We start from the raw sequence: 17,749 nt of genomic DNA, 5'->3' as shown, positions 1-17,749 counted from the left end.
AGGGCTTCCCGGATTCTCCTGAGTTCCCACCTTAATTGTTTTCCAGCTCGCCAAGAGAGGCCTCAATGTGGTGCTGATCAGCCGCTCCCTGCAGAAACTGAAGCAGGTGGCAGCTGAGATAGGTGAGTAAGACAGGCTGGGCAGACTCCTGCATGTGAGTAGGGGGGTCTACGAACCCCTGTGTGGATGCCAGGGGAGTTGGGCACCTAGGTAGTTAGAGTGGGAATCTTATGTGGTGCCGCCTTGTGGCTGCATTGTTACCAAAGCACAGTATTAGAGCTTGGGGTGAGTGAAGGGGTCGGGAGGTGGGGTCTGGCTTGTGCTGTTAACCCAGACCCTGCTGCCTTCCCTCCTGCCACTCCCAGGGGCTCTATTACCACTAGACCAGGCCTTACCCCCTCCACCCCCAGCTCAATTTCTGCAAGCCCAGGCTCCTTCCCTTTCCCTCTCCCAGGGACTTGTTGCAGCTAGCCTAGATACACACACACACACCCCGTTTCCTCTCTGCCCAGGGGCTCTGTCACCCTGAGCTCAGAGCCCACCCCCTCCCCCGCCCTGCCTTCTCCTCCAGCCCCTCCCCATAGTTCTAATCTGGCTCTGACTTTGCTTTCCAGAAGAGCGGCACGGCCGAAGCACCGTAGTTATTGAAGCTGATTTCACCCAGGGGTCAGAGATCTATGAATCAATCCAAACCACCCTGCAGGGCCTGGAGATTGGCATTCTGGGTAAATGGGCTCTTGGGTTTTGTTCTGTTTGCCTTTGCAGCTGCCCTGGCCTGAAACATACCTTGGCCAGAAGCAGTGGCCTGTGGCTGGCGCTTTCCCAGGGAGGTGGCAGATGTCATGCTCTCCGTTCCCGTGTCTGTGCAGTTCCCAGTGGACTGCACCCGAGTCGGGCTCAGAAATAACCTGGCCAAACACTTGGTTTCAGTTGAGCTAATGGGTCTGATGTAAACCTAACAGATGAGCAAATGTCCTTGTAGCGTCTTCTGGGGCTGGAGGCTGCCTTGGACACATGTGCACCTAACAGTGTCTTCTATCTACACTCCAGGCAGGCACCCCTAACTAGTCTAGAGCCATGTGCTTGCTCCAGTAGGCTGTCTTCTTCGTCCACTCCCACTTGCATTTCCTTCAGTCTCCAGAATCTTCTGTCTCCCACACCACATGCACTAAAATCCAAATGGACGCCACTGGTGGCTGCTTCTCATCACGGCCTTTACTCTCTGGAGGTGTAATTCTCAGCTCGAGGAGCTATACCCATGCTGGCTCTGAGCTAGAGCGCTAAAGATAGTGTGTAGCTGTGGTAGTGTGAGCGGCGGGAGGGGCAAGCTACCCTAACACCTGTGGTTTTGTATGGATACGTAGTCGGGGCGGCTAGCTTCTACAACCATGGCTACACCCTATTTTTAGCATGGTAGCTCAATCAGAGCTAGTGCTGGTATGTCCCCCTGAGCTGGGAATTATACCCCCAGCTCCAAGTGCAAATGTACACTGTATAGCAAAGATCCCAAACATCCCTCCATTTTTGGGAATAGTTGGATCCAGATCCAAACCTCCCTGCTTGGGCCTGTCTGAACCTGGTTCTTTGGGTCCTAGTGACAGACTTGCATTGTTTCTAAAGTGCCAAGTGTTTCTACTACATGATGCTCATAATTCAGAACAGCTGGGCCTGATGCATTGTTCTTTTAACAGTGAACAACGTTGGCATGTTCTATGCAACGGGGCCAGTGAATTTCCTGGATGTCCCCAACATTGAGAAGGTTTGTCTTGTTCAAAAATTCTTGCCACGCTGGTTTCCTGTCTTGCTGATGATCTGTCTCCCTGGGAACCAGGGAGTGAAGCTAGGTCTCTGTTAAGCGGTACCGATGTTTTTTTAATGCACTCTGAGCACTGCTCATCTAGCGAGGATGTAGAAGTGGGTTGTTCGCAAACATGCTAAAAGTCTAGTACAGCCAAGGGAATGTCGACTTTGACACATGTTAAGCGAGTTGAGTTAAAAGACCGGCCTACGGAATTGGGGGAGCTGTCACCCACGCCCTGACACCTCCCTCTTCCCACTTGCCTGGCTCAGGTGGATCTCAGTGCAGGGTGGATCTCAGAGAGTGCCCAGGGAATGGGCAGAGTTATTGTGACAGGGCTTTTCCTATATGAAGAATTAGGTTATAGGGAAACATAGGGCATGCTGGTCAGCCTCTATTTCACATCATCTTTGGAGCCCAATGTAACAAAGTCTCAAAGGCAATACTGAATTTCACCACAGAGTCCCCCTCGTGGCTTTCATATTATTTGACAATAAAATCTCTTTATCCCTTCACCTCTGTATCAAGGCGAGTCCCTTTGGACCCTTACCATGGCTCACACAGTCCGTGCTGGTCCCACTCCATGCCCTTAGCCACTGTCCTTTTGCCACTCTGTACAGAGAGACCTACCTCAGGTCTACCTCGGTTCTTGGCCTCACACTGGAAGTGCATAGAGCACTGCTTATATAGTCCCCACAAGCAATCACCTCATCTGTCTCTCCAGAGCTTAAATTCTCAGAGATTATTTCCCGGAGTTCCCCAGGCCCCCCACCCGCCTTTGGGGCTCTGGGCTTCAGCGACAGGATGGGGGGCTCGGGACTTGGGGGGCTCGGGGCTTCGTGGGGCCGCACCAGGGCTTCTGTGGGTTTAAAAAATATTTACCAGAGCTTCCCTCCAGATGGCCCCGGCTGAATTTAAGCCCTATGTCTCTCTTACGGTTTTGTACTGCTGTCCATCACCATAGTATGGAGTGTCTTCCACTTAAAAGCAATAGCAAAGTCCCTAGTGGATTTCATGGAGTCTCTGGCACTTCTCCAGAACTGCCAATCTGAAGAGACCAATGGTCACGAGATAGGGCATGCAAATCATGAGAATTTAAAGACATCACCAAACCATAGTTTTGTAGTCTGTGCTTTGTCTTCATAACTTCCTCTGCTATTCTGCCATTGTGTGTGTGAGAATTTCACTTGACTTGACTGCCCACAGAAGTGTATCCCTCTCCTTGGCTCCTAAGATGGAGCTCCAACTCATGCTCTCCTCACCTCTGAGATAGGCGAACTGCCAGCTGTTTCTTATTACATCTCAACTCCCCCGCACCCTTGGCTCACTGACCTGGGGTTGTCCCCTTCCCTGGACCCGGCAGCACCACCTCCCCAACTGCCCTCTCCGCTGCCTCGTTGCCACCCGAGGGCTTCTCCCAAGTAGAAGTGTCCTGGAGATGGCTCCCAAGTAGAGGAGAAGTCTCAAAGCAGTGGGAGGCAGGGCCCTGCACTGCCCCAGGACCCTCTCTCTGCTCTAGGGCCATATGTGAAGGCAGGGCTACGTGGCAAGGCAGGTCGGTGGGCTCACCACTAAGGCTGTCGCCCACAGCTCTGCTCAGCCCTGAAAACTCTATGGGACTGGAGGACCTTCTTGGATCATCACGACAGCTCCTCCTGCAGACACAAAATCCTGTGACTTGCAATCGGTTCGTGAGAATAGGTAACACTGGCCTTCCCCTGGCTGCTTGGCGGGGAATCCTTTCCCTACCGTGACACTGGCATTTGATTCCCTCCATCTCCCATCACTGTCCTCTGTACCCCCTTCAGCCTTTCACCTGCCTCCACATCCCCCTGCGCCCCAACCCCTAAATCTGCCTCCTGCTCCCGCTCCTTCTCCCCATCCCTAGACAGTGCCCTGTCTAGCTCCCTGGACCATAGAGTGGCAGCAATTTTGTCTGTGGGCCGGGCTTCAATCTCATTGAAAACAGTGGGAGATGGCTTTTGAAAATGCCACTAGGTGCCTATCTGCGTCTTCAGGCACCAAAATACCTTTAAGAATCTGGCCCTAACTGCCTAAGTAACTGTTGGATCTGATCACCCTTCCCCTTTTCCCTGCGAAGCTATGTTAAACCTACTGCTGTCTCTTTCTCTCTTTAGACGGTGAGCTCGGTGGGATGGGGGCTGTCTCGATGTGTCAGTACAGTGGCTACAGGGCCGGTGCAAGGAAGTTTCACGCCCTAGGCAAAACTTCCACCTTGTGCCCTTCCCCCCCCAGCCCTGCGGCAGCTCCCCGCCCCCCCCCTCCACCCTGAGGCGCCCCCCCCCCGTGTCAGCTCCTCCCCCCACCCTGAGGCACCCCCCGTGGCAGCTCCCCACCCCCTGCCTGGGGAGCTGTGTGGCAGCTCCCCACCCCAGCTCACCTCTGCTATGCCCCCTCCCCGAGCACGCCGTTGCTGCTCCACTTCTCCCACCTCCCAGGCTTGCGGCGCCAATCAGCTGTTTGGTGCCGCAAGCCTGGGAGGGGAGGAGAATTAGAGCGGGGGTGGCATGCTGGGGAGGAGGCGGAGCAGAGGTGAGCTGGGGTGGGGAGCTGCCTCACGGCTCCCTGGGCCGAGGGGGTAGGGAGCTGCCGCGGGGGGAAATTGGGGGCACCGCTTTTTGGCGCCCCCAAATCTTGGCGCCCTAGGCAACCGCCTAGTTCGCCTTAATGGTAGCACCGGCCCTGAGTGGCTGGGGCTACCCACCACAATAACCACGAGCCTGTATAGTGACAGAGATGAAAGTGCTAACCTGCCCATGGGGGGGGGGCAATCTCAGTGCTGTCCATGACAATGGGGAAGGAGAGGTCATTGTGTCTTTTCCTTTCACTCCCTCTCCCTTCAGACTCTATCAGATATTGTGAATTGCAACATGCTCTCAGTGGCAAAGGTAAGTGAAATAGATCTGGCGTCCCTAGGCAGCTTCGGTGGCTTTCTCTTGTTTCTTTTACATGGGGCATGACATGTGGAACCGATAAACTCCTGGGAAACCGCAGGGTGTTATCCGTACAAAATTCTCTGTTACTCACACACTCTCGGGGCACCCACCTTTGCCCAGTTCCTAGGGCTCGGGCATAACCCTTTTACCAGTGAAAGAGCGTAACACAATAATATCCTTATCCTCTAGTAACAATCACCAGAAACAGACTGCACACATTACACATACAGGGCTCACCACTCCCAATAAGACAGATGAACTTTTCTTGATGGCCAGTAGGATCAGGTCCATCTGGGGGACTCCAGTTTCTGCGCGGTGTCATTGGCAGAGTGTTGAGATCTGGCAGCTCTGATCTTTGGGGCTGTGTCCTGGAGCTGATTCTCAAAAAACTTTCTTTTGGACCCCAGTTTATATAGTGAAATTTGAGTCCTTTTTAGCTATACCTTAACCAATCATTATACTAAAAGTTTACTAACCGATCCTAACATAGTGTAACAAAATTCTCTAACCAATCCTACCCCACCACCTTAATTCATTTACACCTAGCAAAATTAATTATGCAACAGACAGAAACAATCCAAGAACCAGACAGAGATCATACAGATAAACAATAGGGAAGTGGGGACCTGTAGTGACAAAAGTAGTGACAAAACAATAAAGAAATGAGGATTTCTCAACCACAACTATTGATAAGTGATTTCTTGCCAGACAGATGCTATCAAACTAAGTTTTCTTTAACCATCTTAGGATCTGTTTCTTTACCTGGTGATAGTGGGGGCTATTAGGACGGGGTTTCCTTCTTAACAGCCTGATATGACATTGTTGTAATGTAATTTAGATGGAATGTGAGGATGTGACTTCCTGCTTCTCAGTTAATGGCTGCTGTTCGGCTGCTCTTTCAATCTGGCTGCAGACGAAGGCCTTAGGCTTTAGGCCTTACAATATGGCTGCAGACAAAGGCCTCATCCTTACAAGGGGGAAGAGAGCAGTTCCAGTTTTGGGTAGTGAAGGGCTGGTGGGCGAAAGGAAAGAGGAGTGTGAGGATGGGCAGTGTGGGCGCTAATAGGAGAGGGACAGGGACATAGGGACAGCACCTATTACTGAGGGAAAGAGGGTGCCCCGGGGGATGATTTGGGAGCATGAGGCTGGTCATGTCGGGTTGTGTGGCTGGTGGGGGGAGGGCAGGGGTAAGGACTGTCCCTGCCTTTGGGGGCTCTGGCCGATGGGGGGAGCACAGGCTTTGCCACTGGGGGCAGGGCAGGCGGGATGAGGGTTGTCGCATGTGGCTGGTGAAGGGAGGATAATCTGGGGGGTGGGAGGCAGATTCTGCCATTGGGGGGCATGGCTGCTAAGGGAGGGGAGGAGCTGATGATGGCCCCTGTCATGGACAGGGCATTGCTGGCAGGCTGTGTGGCAGGTCTTCTCTCATGTCTCACCGGCGCCTCTCATTGCAGATGACCAGGATTGTCCTGCCCCAGATGCTCACCAGGTACAAGCTGCAGAAAATGACTGTGCCTCAGCGGCTGGGGAGCCCCGTGCACCGGGCCTGCCTGACAGTGGCCGCAGCACTGTGCCGCCTGTGTGCCTCTGGGTGGCATCCGCCTTTAGCTGCACCTGTCCCGTACTGATCAGGAGCCTTCCTGGGCAATGAACTCTCCCTCTCCCCTGCTCCAAGCGACGGGTTCTCCCCTCCCGCCCCCCGGGTGGTGGGCTGGGCATGGGCAAGGAGCACACCTCTCTCCTTTTTCCTGGGTGCTCTCTGGGGCCATCCTCACACAGAGTTCTCTCTCTTCATGGCAGGAAGAAGGGGGTCATCATTAACTTGTCCTCTGTAGCGGGCCGCCACCCCCACCCACTGGTCACGGTGTACAGTGCTACCAAGGTAAGGAAAGTTACAACCTGTGCCCCCTGTCCCTAGCATCCTTTCCTCTCCCATAGAATCATAGAAGATTAGGGTTGGAAGAGACCTCAGGAGATCATCTAGTCCAACCCCCTGCTCGAAGCAGGACCAACACCAACTAAATCATCCCAGCCAGGGCTTTGTCAAGACGGACCTTAAAAACCTCTGAGGATGGAGATTCCACCACCTCCCTAGGTAACCCATTCCAGTGCTTCACCACCCTCCTAGTGAAATAGTGTTTCCTAATATCCAACCTACACCTCCCCCCTGCAACTTGAGACCATTGCTCCTTATTCTGCCACCATTGAGAACAGCCGAGCTCCATCCTCTTTGGAACCCCCCTTCAGGTAGTTGAAGGCTGCTATCAAATCCTCCCTCACTCTTCTCTTCTGCAGACTAAATAAGCCCAGTTCCCTCAGCCTCTCCTCATAAGTCATGTGCCCCAGCCCCCTAATCATTTTCATTGCCCTTCACTGCAATCCATCACATCATCCAGATCATTAATGAAGATGTTGAACAAAACCGGCCCCAGGACCGACCTCTGGGGCACGCCACTTGATACCAGCTGCCACTAGAAATTGAGCCTTTGATTGCTACCTGTTGAGCTGACAAGCTAGCCAGCTTTCTATCCACCTTATAGTCCATTCATCCAATCCATAGTTCTTTAACTTGCTGGCAAGAATACTGTTGGAGACCATATCAAAAGCTTTGCTAAAGTCAAGGTATATCACGACCACCGCTTTCCCCATATCCACAGAGCCGGTTATCTCATCATAGAAGGCAATCAGGTTGTTCAGGCATGACTTGCCTTTGGTGAATCCATGTTGACTGTTCCTGATCACCTTCCTCTCCTCCAAGTGCTTCAAAGTGGATTCCTTGAGGACATGCTCCATGATTTTTCTGGGGACTGAGGTGAGGTTGACCAGTCTGTAGTTCCCTGCATTCCCCTTCTTCCCTTTTTTAAAGATGGGCACTATATTTGCCTTTTTCCAATCGTCCGGGACCTCCCCCGATCGCCATAAGTTTTCAAAGATAATGGCCAACGGCTCTGCAATCACATCAGCCACTCCCTCAGCACCTTCGGATGCATTAGATCCGGACCCATGGACTTGTGCATGTCCAGCTTTTCTACATAGTCCTTAACCTGTTCTTTCACCACAGAGGGCTGCTCACCTCCTCCCCATACTGTGCTGCCCAGTGCAGCAGTCTGGGAGCTGACCTTGTCTGTGAAGACTGAGGCAAAAAAAGCATTGAGTACTTCAGCTTTTTCAACTTCATCTGTCACTAGGTTGCCTCCCCCATTCAGTAACGGTCCCACACTTTCCCTGACCTTCTTCTTGTTGCTAACATACCTGTAGAAACCCTTCTTGTTACCCTTCACATCCCTTGCTAGCTGCAACTCCAATTGTGCCTTGGCCTTCCTGATTACACCCCTGCATGCTCCAGCGATATTTTTATACTCCTCCCTAGTCATCTGTCCAAGTTTCCACTTCTTGTAAGCTTCCTTTTTGAGTTTAAGCTCACCGAAGATTTCACTGTTTAGCCAAGCTGGTCGCCTGCTATATTTGCTATTCTTTCTGCACATTGGGATGGTTTGTTCCTGCGCCCTCAATAAGGCTTCTTTAAAATACAGCCAGCTCTCCTGGACTCCTTTCCCCCTCATAGTAGCCTCCCAGGGGATCCTGCCCATCAGTTCCCTGAGTGAGTCAAAGTCTGCTTTTCTGAAGTCCAGGATCCGTATTCTGCTGCTCTCCTCTCTTCCATCTGTCAAGATCCTGAACTCGACCATCTCATGATCACTGCTGCCCAGGTTGCCACCCACTTCTACTTCCCCTGCCAATTCTTCCCTGTTTGTGAGCAGCAGGTCAAGAGGAGCATGGCCCCTAGTTGGTTCCTCCAGCATTTTCACCAGGAAGTGGTCCCCAAGATGCTCCATAAATCATCCTGCCCTGCACTGAGATCCCAAGAGTAACAGCAAGCCCTCCGTGGGAAAGTACTTTTCCTGTCCTCTCTCCAGGGTTCTCGGCCTTCAGCCAGACAGGCTGCTGGATCCTCTCATAAGAATGGCCATACTCAGTCAGACCAATGGTCAAGCTAGCCCCGTATCGTGTCTTCCAACAGTGGCCAATGCCAGGTGCTTGAGAGGGAATATTAGGTGGACTATAAGGTGGATAGAAAGCTGGCTAGATTGTTGGGCTCAATGGGTAGTGATCAGTGATGTCTAGTTGGCAGAATAGAGTGCCCCAGGGGTCAAACGGAGTGCCCCAGGGGTTGGTCCTGGGGCCGGTTTTGTTCAACATCTTTATCAATGATCTGGATGATGGGACTAATTGCACCCTAAGCAAGTTCGCAGATGACACTAAGTTGGGGGGAGGGGTAGCTATGCTGGAGGGTAGGGATAGGCTCCAGAGTGACCTAGACAAATTGGAGGATTGGGCCAAAAGAAATCTGATGAGGTTCAACAAGGACAAGTGCAGAGTCCTGCACTTAGGACAGAAGAATCCCATGCACTGCTACAGGCTGGGGACCGACTGGCTAAGCAGCAGTTCTGCAGAAAAGGACCTGGGGATTACAGTGGATGAGAAGCTGGTTATGAGTCAGCAGTGTGCCCTTGTTGCCAAGAAGGCCAACGGCATATTGGGCTGTATTAATAGGAGCATTGCCAGCCCTAGTACTGACTGACACTGCCAGGGACCAAGAGTTATGTAATCCTCCTGTGTATGTCCTCCTGGCACCATTGTTTTTCTTACACCAGGACTCTGATGTCAGAGAATCTCTTCTGTGGTCCTCGCCAGTACCGTGCTCACCATCTTGGCCCCAGCAACTATCAGTGTCAACCTGGTTGTTTGGCTACTAGAGCTGTCAAGTCATTAAAAATATTAATTGTGAGATTAAAAAAAAACCCGTGATTAATCGCACTGTCAAACAATAATAGAATACCATTTATTGCAATAGTTTTGGATGTTTTCTACATTTTCAAATGTATTGATTTCAATTACAACATAGAATACAAAGTGTACGGTGCTCACTTTATATTTATTTTTGATCACAAGTATTTGCACTGTAAAAAAACAAAAGAAATGGTATTTTTTGAGTTCACCTAATACAAGTACTGTAGTGCAATCGCTTTATCATGAGAGTTGAACTTACGAATGTAGAATTATGTACAAAAACATAACTGCACCCAAAAATAAAAATGTAAAATTGTAAAGCCTGCAAGTCCACTCAGTCCTACTCCTTGTTCAGCCAATCGCTTAGACAAACAAGTGTGTTCTTCTCCTTCCTTGAAGCACCTGAAAATCCTGTCTCGGTACAGGGGGTGGGGGTGGAAAACACCCTCCCTTGGGATAGGTCTACACTAGGGGCGGGGGGGGGGGTCGACCTAAGATACGCAACTTCAGCTACGCGAATAGTGTAGCTGAAGTCGGCGTATCTTAGGTTGATTTACCTGGCCATGAGGACGGCAGCGAGTTGACCGCTGCCGCTCCCCCGTCAACTCTGCTTCCGCCTCTCGCCGCGGTGGAGTTCCAGAGTCGACAGCAGAGCGATCGGGGATCGATTTTATCGCGTCTACACTAGACGCGATAAATCGATCCTCGATAGAGCCGGCGGGTAGTGTAGACGTACCCCTTGGTCTCCATTAGCTGCAAAGCAGCTCTCCTGTTACAGCCTTGTGCTTGCCTCACTGGATGGGGAAGGCCTTGTAAGGGCACCCAGTGCTGTCTCACACCAGCTCCTCATGAGAGCCAGAGCAACGGGCCTTGTCCCAGCCACCCGTCCTTTCAGGATCTGCTCTTGAGGTTTCTTAGCTCCCTTGTCAGCGTTCAGTGTGACATGTCCCCATTCCCCCCCGCCCCCCGCACGCTACCCTTTCCACTCTCCTGCTCCATTGCAGTCCTGTGGCTTCATTTCCCTTTTCTCTCCATTACAGAGATTTGTAGATTTCTTCTCGAGAGGCTTGGAGGCCGAGTACCACTCCCAGGGCATCCTAGTGCAGGTAGAGAGCAATCCCTGCTCTGTGGACGCAAGGCCGAGGAGCACTCTGGAGTTTGGGGCCAGCAGTTGCGGGAGGTGTCTGGGGATGCAGCTCTCGGCGCTTGCTATGCTCCACTGCTCCATCTGCAGGCAGCACTTTCCACTGCCAGCTGCCGGCATTGAGCAGCTCCCTGTGCGGGGAGGGGAAGGGATTCTCCATGACTGTCTGTGGGGGAGAAGGAAAGGGGAGGGGAAGGGGGATTCCCTGTATGGGAGTTGCTGGGTGCGGGGCACTTATGAAAATCTGGCCATTGGTGCTCTGCCCTGCTCTCTTATCACCTGTTCTCTCCCCTCCTCAGGTCAGAGGGGATTTGCTGTGCTGTGTCAGAAGCCCACGCTCTATTCCTGATCCCTTTTCTCCCTCCATGGGCCGTGAGTTAGCATGCTCACCCATGGGGAAAATAGCCATCTTGCATGGCTCTAAAGTGACCCCTCCAACCAGGAGTGACTGAGATGAGCGGTGACTAGCATCGTCCCTTCGTGGCTGCAATAGTCAGGCCGAGGTGGGAAACTCTCGTGACTTCATAGTGAAGGTGATTGGGCCTTCGCTGCCAGCCTTGTGAAGGATCAACTCTGATGTCCAGCTGGCAGGCAGACTGAGCCTAGAGATTGTGCCAGAATGCAATAGAACAGGCACTAACTCTCTCCCCTCTGCCCCCTCTAGAGTGTCCTGCCTTTCATTGTTTCCACAAACATGACCAACAACATCACACCTAACCGCTTTGTGAAGACAGCAGAAAACTTCGCTCGTGAGGCCTTGAACACCGTGGGCATCAGTAGCAGGACATCTGGCTGCCTTTCCCACTCCGTGCAGGTCAGTCTGGCAGATGGGGGCATTGGAGAACGAGGGGGAGTGTCTAGTCTGGCTGCCTCTCCCACTCTGTGCAGGTCAGTTTAGCAGCTGGGGCATGGAGGGGGGGCATCTCAAGGAGTGAAGCTTCTGACAGCAGCCACTACATGTTAAAAATGAATGAATAAGCCAAATAAAATTCAGCTGTAAAAGCTAGAAGGGAATAGTGAGAATCAGGGCCAGCTCCAGGGTTTTTGCCGCCCCAAGCGGCGGGAAAAAAAAAAAAAAAAAAAGCTGCGATCGGCAGCAATTCGGCGGTAGCTCCACTGCGCCACTTTCTTCTTCGGCAGCAGGTCCTTCCCTCCGAGAGGGACCAAGGGACCTGCCGCCGAAGAGCCCGACGTGCCGCCCCTTCCCCTTGGCCGCCCCAAGCACCTGCTTGCTGAGCTGGTGCCTGGAGCTGGCCCTGTGAGATTGAGGATTCCTCTTCCAGGCTCTGTGCTGAGGAACTGAGGCCCAATTTAATATCCTACTCCTACCAAAGACCACTAAATCTTCAGGGAAAGCTGCCCTGGAAAAATGAAGCATCTGCCAAAACAGTAGCATGCTATGGACTTTTGCAGTTCACAAAACTATCCCTCTTGCATGCATATTATCTGCCCACATCGCTGAGCTTTAAGATGCTCAGCAAATCTATGAGTTAACTAGAAATAGTCATGTTCTGATTGCAAATATTAATACAATATTTTCTGATACTGGAAAGGAGACTAAAAGGCATTCACGCGAGCGTCTACAATTTCTATGGGATGTCAACTCTTAATTTAATACTTCACACCCAGAGAACAGTAAAAATAAGTAATGAAGCAACACAGCGAGCAAACAAAACCACAAACAAACAAGTGACAACACTGAAAATAGGAAGGGAAGTAAAACAGCAAGTGGTTGGTTCTGGGGATTTTAGGAGTGTTTAGGAGGACCCACGCCCTGCCAGTGCAACAGAGCCCTGTAGAAACAGGCAAAGTTCTCCTGGTTTCACACTGTGTGTGTCACCCACTCAAAAACGGAGCGTAGGCTCATTCCGTTTTTACAAGCCCCTTAAGTAAACGAAGCACATTAACACAGGACTTCGGAGGTTACAGACAGATCCCAGCTTCAAAGAGGTAGCAAATAATATCTTCATCCTACAAAGCACCTAAGATCAAACCCCTAGTGCTTGCTACTTATGAGTCAATGGGAGTACTCTGAAGAGCCAGAACTATAGCCCATAGCAAAGATCTGGCCTTAATGGTTTCCAATACCTCTCCCCAAACAAATTTTAAAACTTCATGGAAATCACTCGTCTGGAATCCAAGTGATTTCCATTAAGTTTTAGAATTTGTCTGGGGACAGGCATCTCTCCTGGCCACTGCAGCCCCGGAGCTGGGGCTGGGACATGACAGGTTAGAAAATACAAGAGTGATACTTCAAATCAAACTTTAAAGCTGTAATACATGTTCCCAGACAAAGCTAAATCCAAACATTGTAAGCAGCTGGTGGAGGTAGCATTCATTTTAGGAACTAGATTAATTAATCTATGTACCAGTTAAGCAATTCTGAAAAGCCATCCAATGCAAAAACTAGGCATAAATGATACATTGTGTCTCTCCCTGGCTGCCGCACGCAGCCCAGCTCGGGCTGGGATGCCCTAAACTTAGTCCCCACCCCTACCTGACCCCACTGACCCCCACCTCCTATTTCCCCCCACCTACCTCCTAATTTCCTCCATCACCTCACCTTCTTCCACGTCCTCTCCAGGGTCCAGGAGGCACCTACTGGAGCCATGTGGATAAGTCCCAGAGAGATGCAGCCGTTTTGCCACTCAGGGCAGAAAACGTTGGTTCATACATTCCTTAGCAAAAAAAAAAAAAAAAAAAAAGTAGAGTGACACAGCGGTCTGGTGCCGCTGGGAGCTGGTGCCCAGAGTAACTGCCCTGCTTGCCCACTCCTAGAACTGGTCCTGGGCCCAGCTCCCTGAACCCTGTAATGTTGCCAATCCCAGGAGTTCAGAAATCAGGAGTCAGGACCCAAAAATCCACAAGACTGGCTTAAAATTCTGATACTTAGAGAGAAAAAAAAACCTTTTGTTTCCTTTTGTCTTCTAGTTTGAGTCTTTAGGTCACACTTTGAACCATCAGGGGGTAGCTGTGTTAGTCTGTAGCCACAAAAACAACAAGGAGTCCGGTGGCACCTTAAAGACTAACAGATTTATTTGGGCATAAGCTTTCGTGGGTAAAAACCCCAGTTCTTCAGATGCATGGAGTGAAAATTACAGATGCAGGCATAAATATACTGACACATGGAGAGAAGGGAGTTACCTTACAAGTGGAGAACCAGCGTTGACAGGGCCAATTCGATCAAGTGGACTACATCCACCCTGATAGAATTGGCCCTGTCAATACTGGTTCTCCACTTGTGAGGTAACTCCCTTTTCTTCATGTGTCATTATATAATGCCTGCATCTGTAATTTTCACTCCATGCATCTGAAGAAGTGGGTTTTTTACCCACGAAAGCTTATGCCCAAATAAATCTGTTAGTCTTTAAGGTGCCACCGGACACTTTGAACCATGTTTTCTGGCTTCTATCCGCAGCCAGAAACTCATTTGTTTTGTTTTGTTTGAGATGAAAGCTGAGGTTCTTGCTTTCCTCCAGCCACGGGGCAGCGTGGCCTTAAGAAAATCACCAAATATTGCAAGATTAATGATAAATCACAAGAGTTGTCAACGCTGGCCCGGGCCTACACTGAGGAGCTGGGCCCTGCACCCCTGTGGAAGATGAGGGGGCCCTGTGCTGAGGACCCAGTGCCCCACCCTCTGGGGTTCATGTCTCTGTGCTGAAGAACTAGGCCCCTGGCTGCTTGTGAGGATCATTCGCTGCAGTCATGTCACTGTCCCTGTTATTTGCAGCACAGCTGCTGGGAAGTTGCTGTGAAATCAGTCTCGCTGATGTCACGTTTGGGGAACAGGAGGAAAATGTCCAGGCCCCAGTTAGAGAAATGTGGTTTTCACGGTGACCAGGGGCGGCTCCAGGCACCAGCACACCAAGCGTGTGCCTGAGGCGGCAAGCCGCAGGGGGCGGCCTGCCGGTCGCTGTGGGAGCGGCAGTCAGGGAGCCTTCGGCGGCGTGCCTGCGGGAGGTCCGCCGGTCCTGTGGCTTTGGCGGCAATTCAGCGGTGGGTACGCTGAAGCCGCGGGACCGGTGGACCTCCCCCAGGCATGCCGCCGAATCCGCATTACCAGCGGACTTCCTGCAGGCGTGCCACCGAAAGCCGCCTGACTGCCGTGCTTGGAGCAGCAAAATACATAGAGACGCCCCTGACGGTGACCAGTACAGCTGCCTGAGCAGCCTGGGGAGTGGGGCTGCGTTCTGAGCAGGATTCTCACACAATGTCCAAGGCTCCTTGCAGGATACTGAGTGACAACACACAGCCCACTAGACAGCACAACAGCAGCTGCGACGCGCGTCACCACCAGCTTACAGGTCCTCTTCAGCCTTTCCGTTTCTCCCCTACATTTGTCCACAACACCGCTTGATGAGACGCCTCAGTGCAAGAGGGTACCTCTGTCCATGCCCTGTTTGACCAAGACCATGCGTGGAGTTGAGACTCTAGATTCACCTTTTACCTGATTAATCATGTCTCTTCACAGGTGGTAGCAATTTCAATGACTTGTCCCTTCTTTGTTCATTTTCAGAGCTTCGTTTATGAGCTGCTGTGTCCTGAGTGGTTATATCTCTCCTCCCTTGGGATTAAATGCACTCGGGCCATGTGGAGGAAGTTGGAGACCCAGATGCCCTCACTGAAACATGAGCAGGCAAGAACTCAAAGGCCCAAATGATGCAGCACTAACCATTGGAAGAAATTACCAAGGGAAGTGGTGGAGTCTCCGTCTCTTGAAGTCTTTGAGTCTACTCTGGATGTTTTTCTGGGAGATGCTTTAGCCAAACGCAAGTTATTAGGCTCAATACAGGGGTAAAAGAGTGATATGGCAGAGTCAGTGATATGGCAGAGTCAGGCTACATGATCTAATGGTCCTTTCTGGCCTTAAAAATCTATGAATCTATCAATCTAAAGCATGACTTGAAGGGGGCACAGGAAGCCAAGAGGATGTAGGGTGTTCAGAACAGGCCTAAAATGTCAGCCTGAGAACCAGATCCTACAGACCTTATTCTGGCCCGGAACCAACTGGCTTCAGTGGGAAATTTTGTCCTATAAGCTCTTCAGGATTTGGCCCCGAGTCTTGTTATATCTCCCGTTGCATGAAATAAACAAATGCCTTTCCCTGCTGTCATGTCCAGTTTGTACCATTCCCCCACCCCCCCTCACCTCCGTGCCTGCCAACCATCCCTGCCAGACAGGCAGAGGACTGCAGCTCTCTGAGATAGGCGCTAGAGGAGACATAAATAAGAAGTCCCTGTTGTTCCTCTATCAAGAACCACCCAAAGTGCTTTAAAGTGAGTACATGGGACTCACGCCATCTACCACCAGCTCCTTAGAAAGGCTGTGAGGGGTAACTTATTGGGCAGAATACAGTTCCCCAGCCTGGAATGAAAGCAATGCTACTCTCAGGAAAACAGATGGGATCACTGGTGACCAGGTGAGCTCATGATTTCTGCTTCACATCTCACCTGAGACATGACTGTGGAGCAGCACTGCATTCCCTCGTATGACATGGCGATTCGGCTGCAGTGCTGACTACAGGCTTGGGTATCTGGGAAGGATTTTCAACATACTTACTTGTGTTACTATTATTGGCCAGGCAGGGGATGGGGCAGTGACCTCCCAGAGTAAGTCTACACTGCAGCTGGGACCAAGCCTCCCAAGTCAAATAGACAGACGCGCCCTAGCAAGACTCGAGTTACCACGCTCAAAATCGCACTGTGTGGACATTGGGGTTCTGGCGGAGACGCAGGCTAGGGCCTACCGCTGGGCTTGAGCTCGGGGGGCTAGTCTGAGCTGCAGCATCCACACTCAAGCCCTGCTAGCATGAGTCTGTCTACCTAGGCTGGGAGGCCCATTCCCAGTTGCAATGTAGACATACCCTCAGAGACCTGTGTCAGGGGAGAACACTTGCTTTGAATACAGGGGTGAGACATATTAGTCTGCCCTCGGCAGCTAGCTGTATTGGCCTCAGCCTTCTCCTGCATCCAAAAGAAAGGCTAGAAAAGGACCACCCAGTTCGCAAAGAGTAACAGGGAAGGTTTCTACCTGGTGTGAAAGTAGAATGAATTATATTGTAAAAATAGAATGGATTAAAGAAATGCTGTATGTACCTTTAAGCAGAAATAAGGAATGTTGAAATACAGGTGTCAGGAAAAGGAACATTAAGGCATAAACAATGAGTCCACTTAAGCTAATGGTGGAACATTAACCGGAGATCTGTAAAAGTTAGTAAGGAAATTGAATATGTATGTCTAGCCTCAGGTAAACTTGTCAGTTCTGCTTTCTTTGTCCTCTTGTTAAGTTCGCGCCCTTTTTATCTGTATAAAATAAGGTAGTGTGGGTCTTGCATGGTGCTCACATTATCTGGGTGTATTAGCAGAGCGCTGTGCTAATAAACAGAGTGGTCTAACAAATTGGGAGTCCTGAATCTAACTTTGACACTGGTCATTGCCTTGAGATAGACACAGAGTCATCAGCACATCTCTCTGCTCAGTCTGTGGTGTGAGAGAGAAATTGTTGGCAGCGTCTTGTGTCAGAGAGGAGATGTTATTGTTCCCAAGACACCTGAGATACCAGTAACAGATTTTTGACTCTAATAAAAAAAGAAAAAGAAATTCCTGCTGCAGCTGATGGAAGGGGGCATATGTATGTAGGTCACACTCCTCTCTGTCCAACAGTGCCAGCTATCCAATGAGATAACCTGGTCAGCTCCTCTCACGCCAGCGATGGATCTCTTCCACCCTGTCCCATAGTGTCAGAGACTCAATTGATTACAAGATGCCCTGATTTCTAAGGCTTGTAGAGTGACTTGTGCATGTTATCTTCACAGCCTCCCTGTTCCTCCCCAGCTATGGGGTTTATGTCCTCATCTATAAGATCTAGTTCCTTTGTGTCTGTTTCCCCATCTATCTTCACCTGCTCTAACTGGGCATGCGTCTCACCTGCTTTCTTCTTCAGAGAGAAGCATTTCCCCCTTCCCTGAGAGGAAAGGGTTCTTTCACGCTCAACGATTACCATAGATTTGCCAGACTTCCTACAGACATGGAGTCTTTTCATGAGTGGTGGGATTTT

The 17,749-nt window shown here is 50.8% G+C and overlaps 1 protein-coding gene across 1 annotated transcript in view; it reads left to right on the top strand.

The window, feature by feature from the left end:
• Nucleotides 1-17,749, top strand: part of LOC135893306 (very-long-chain 3-oxoacyl-CoA reductase-like) — a 37,978-nt gene that overhangs the window by 7,099 nt on the left and 13,130 nt on the right. Inside the window, exons 3-10 of the mRNA XM_065421105.1 lie at nt 47-122; nt 615-725; nt 1,692-1,759; nt 4,663-4,707; nt 6,210-6,244; nt 6,556-6,637; nt 10,587-10,652; nt 11,355-11,504. Coding sequence (XP_065277177.1) covers nt 47-122; nt 615-725; nt 1,692-1,759; nt 4,663-4,707; nt 6,210-6,244; nt 6,556-6,637; nt 10,587-10,652; nt 11,355-11,504 — 633 coding nt within the window. The remainder of the gene's footprint in view (nt 1-46; nt 123-614; nt 726-1,691; nt 1,760-4,662; nt 4,708-6,209; nt 6,245-6,555; nt 6,638-10,586; nt 10,653-11,354; nt 11,505-17,749) is intronic.

Source organism: Emys orbicularis, chromosome 21, assembly GCF_028017835.1.
Source record: "Emys orbicularis isolate rEmyOrb1 chromosome 21, rEmyOrb1.hap1, whole genome shotgun sequence".
NCBI classification, from domain to species: domain Eukaryota; kingdom Metazoa; phylum Chordata; order Testudines; family Emydidae; genus Emys; species Emys orbicularis.
This window is presented reverse-complemented; position numbering and strand designations above follow the sequence as displayed.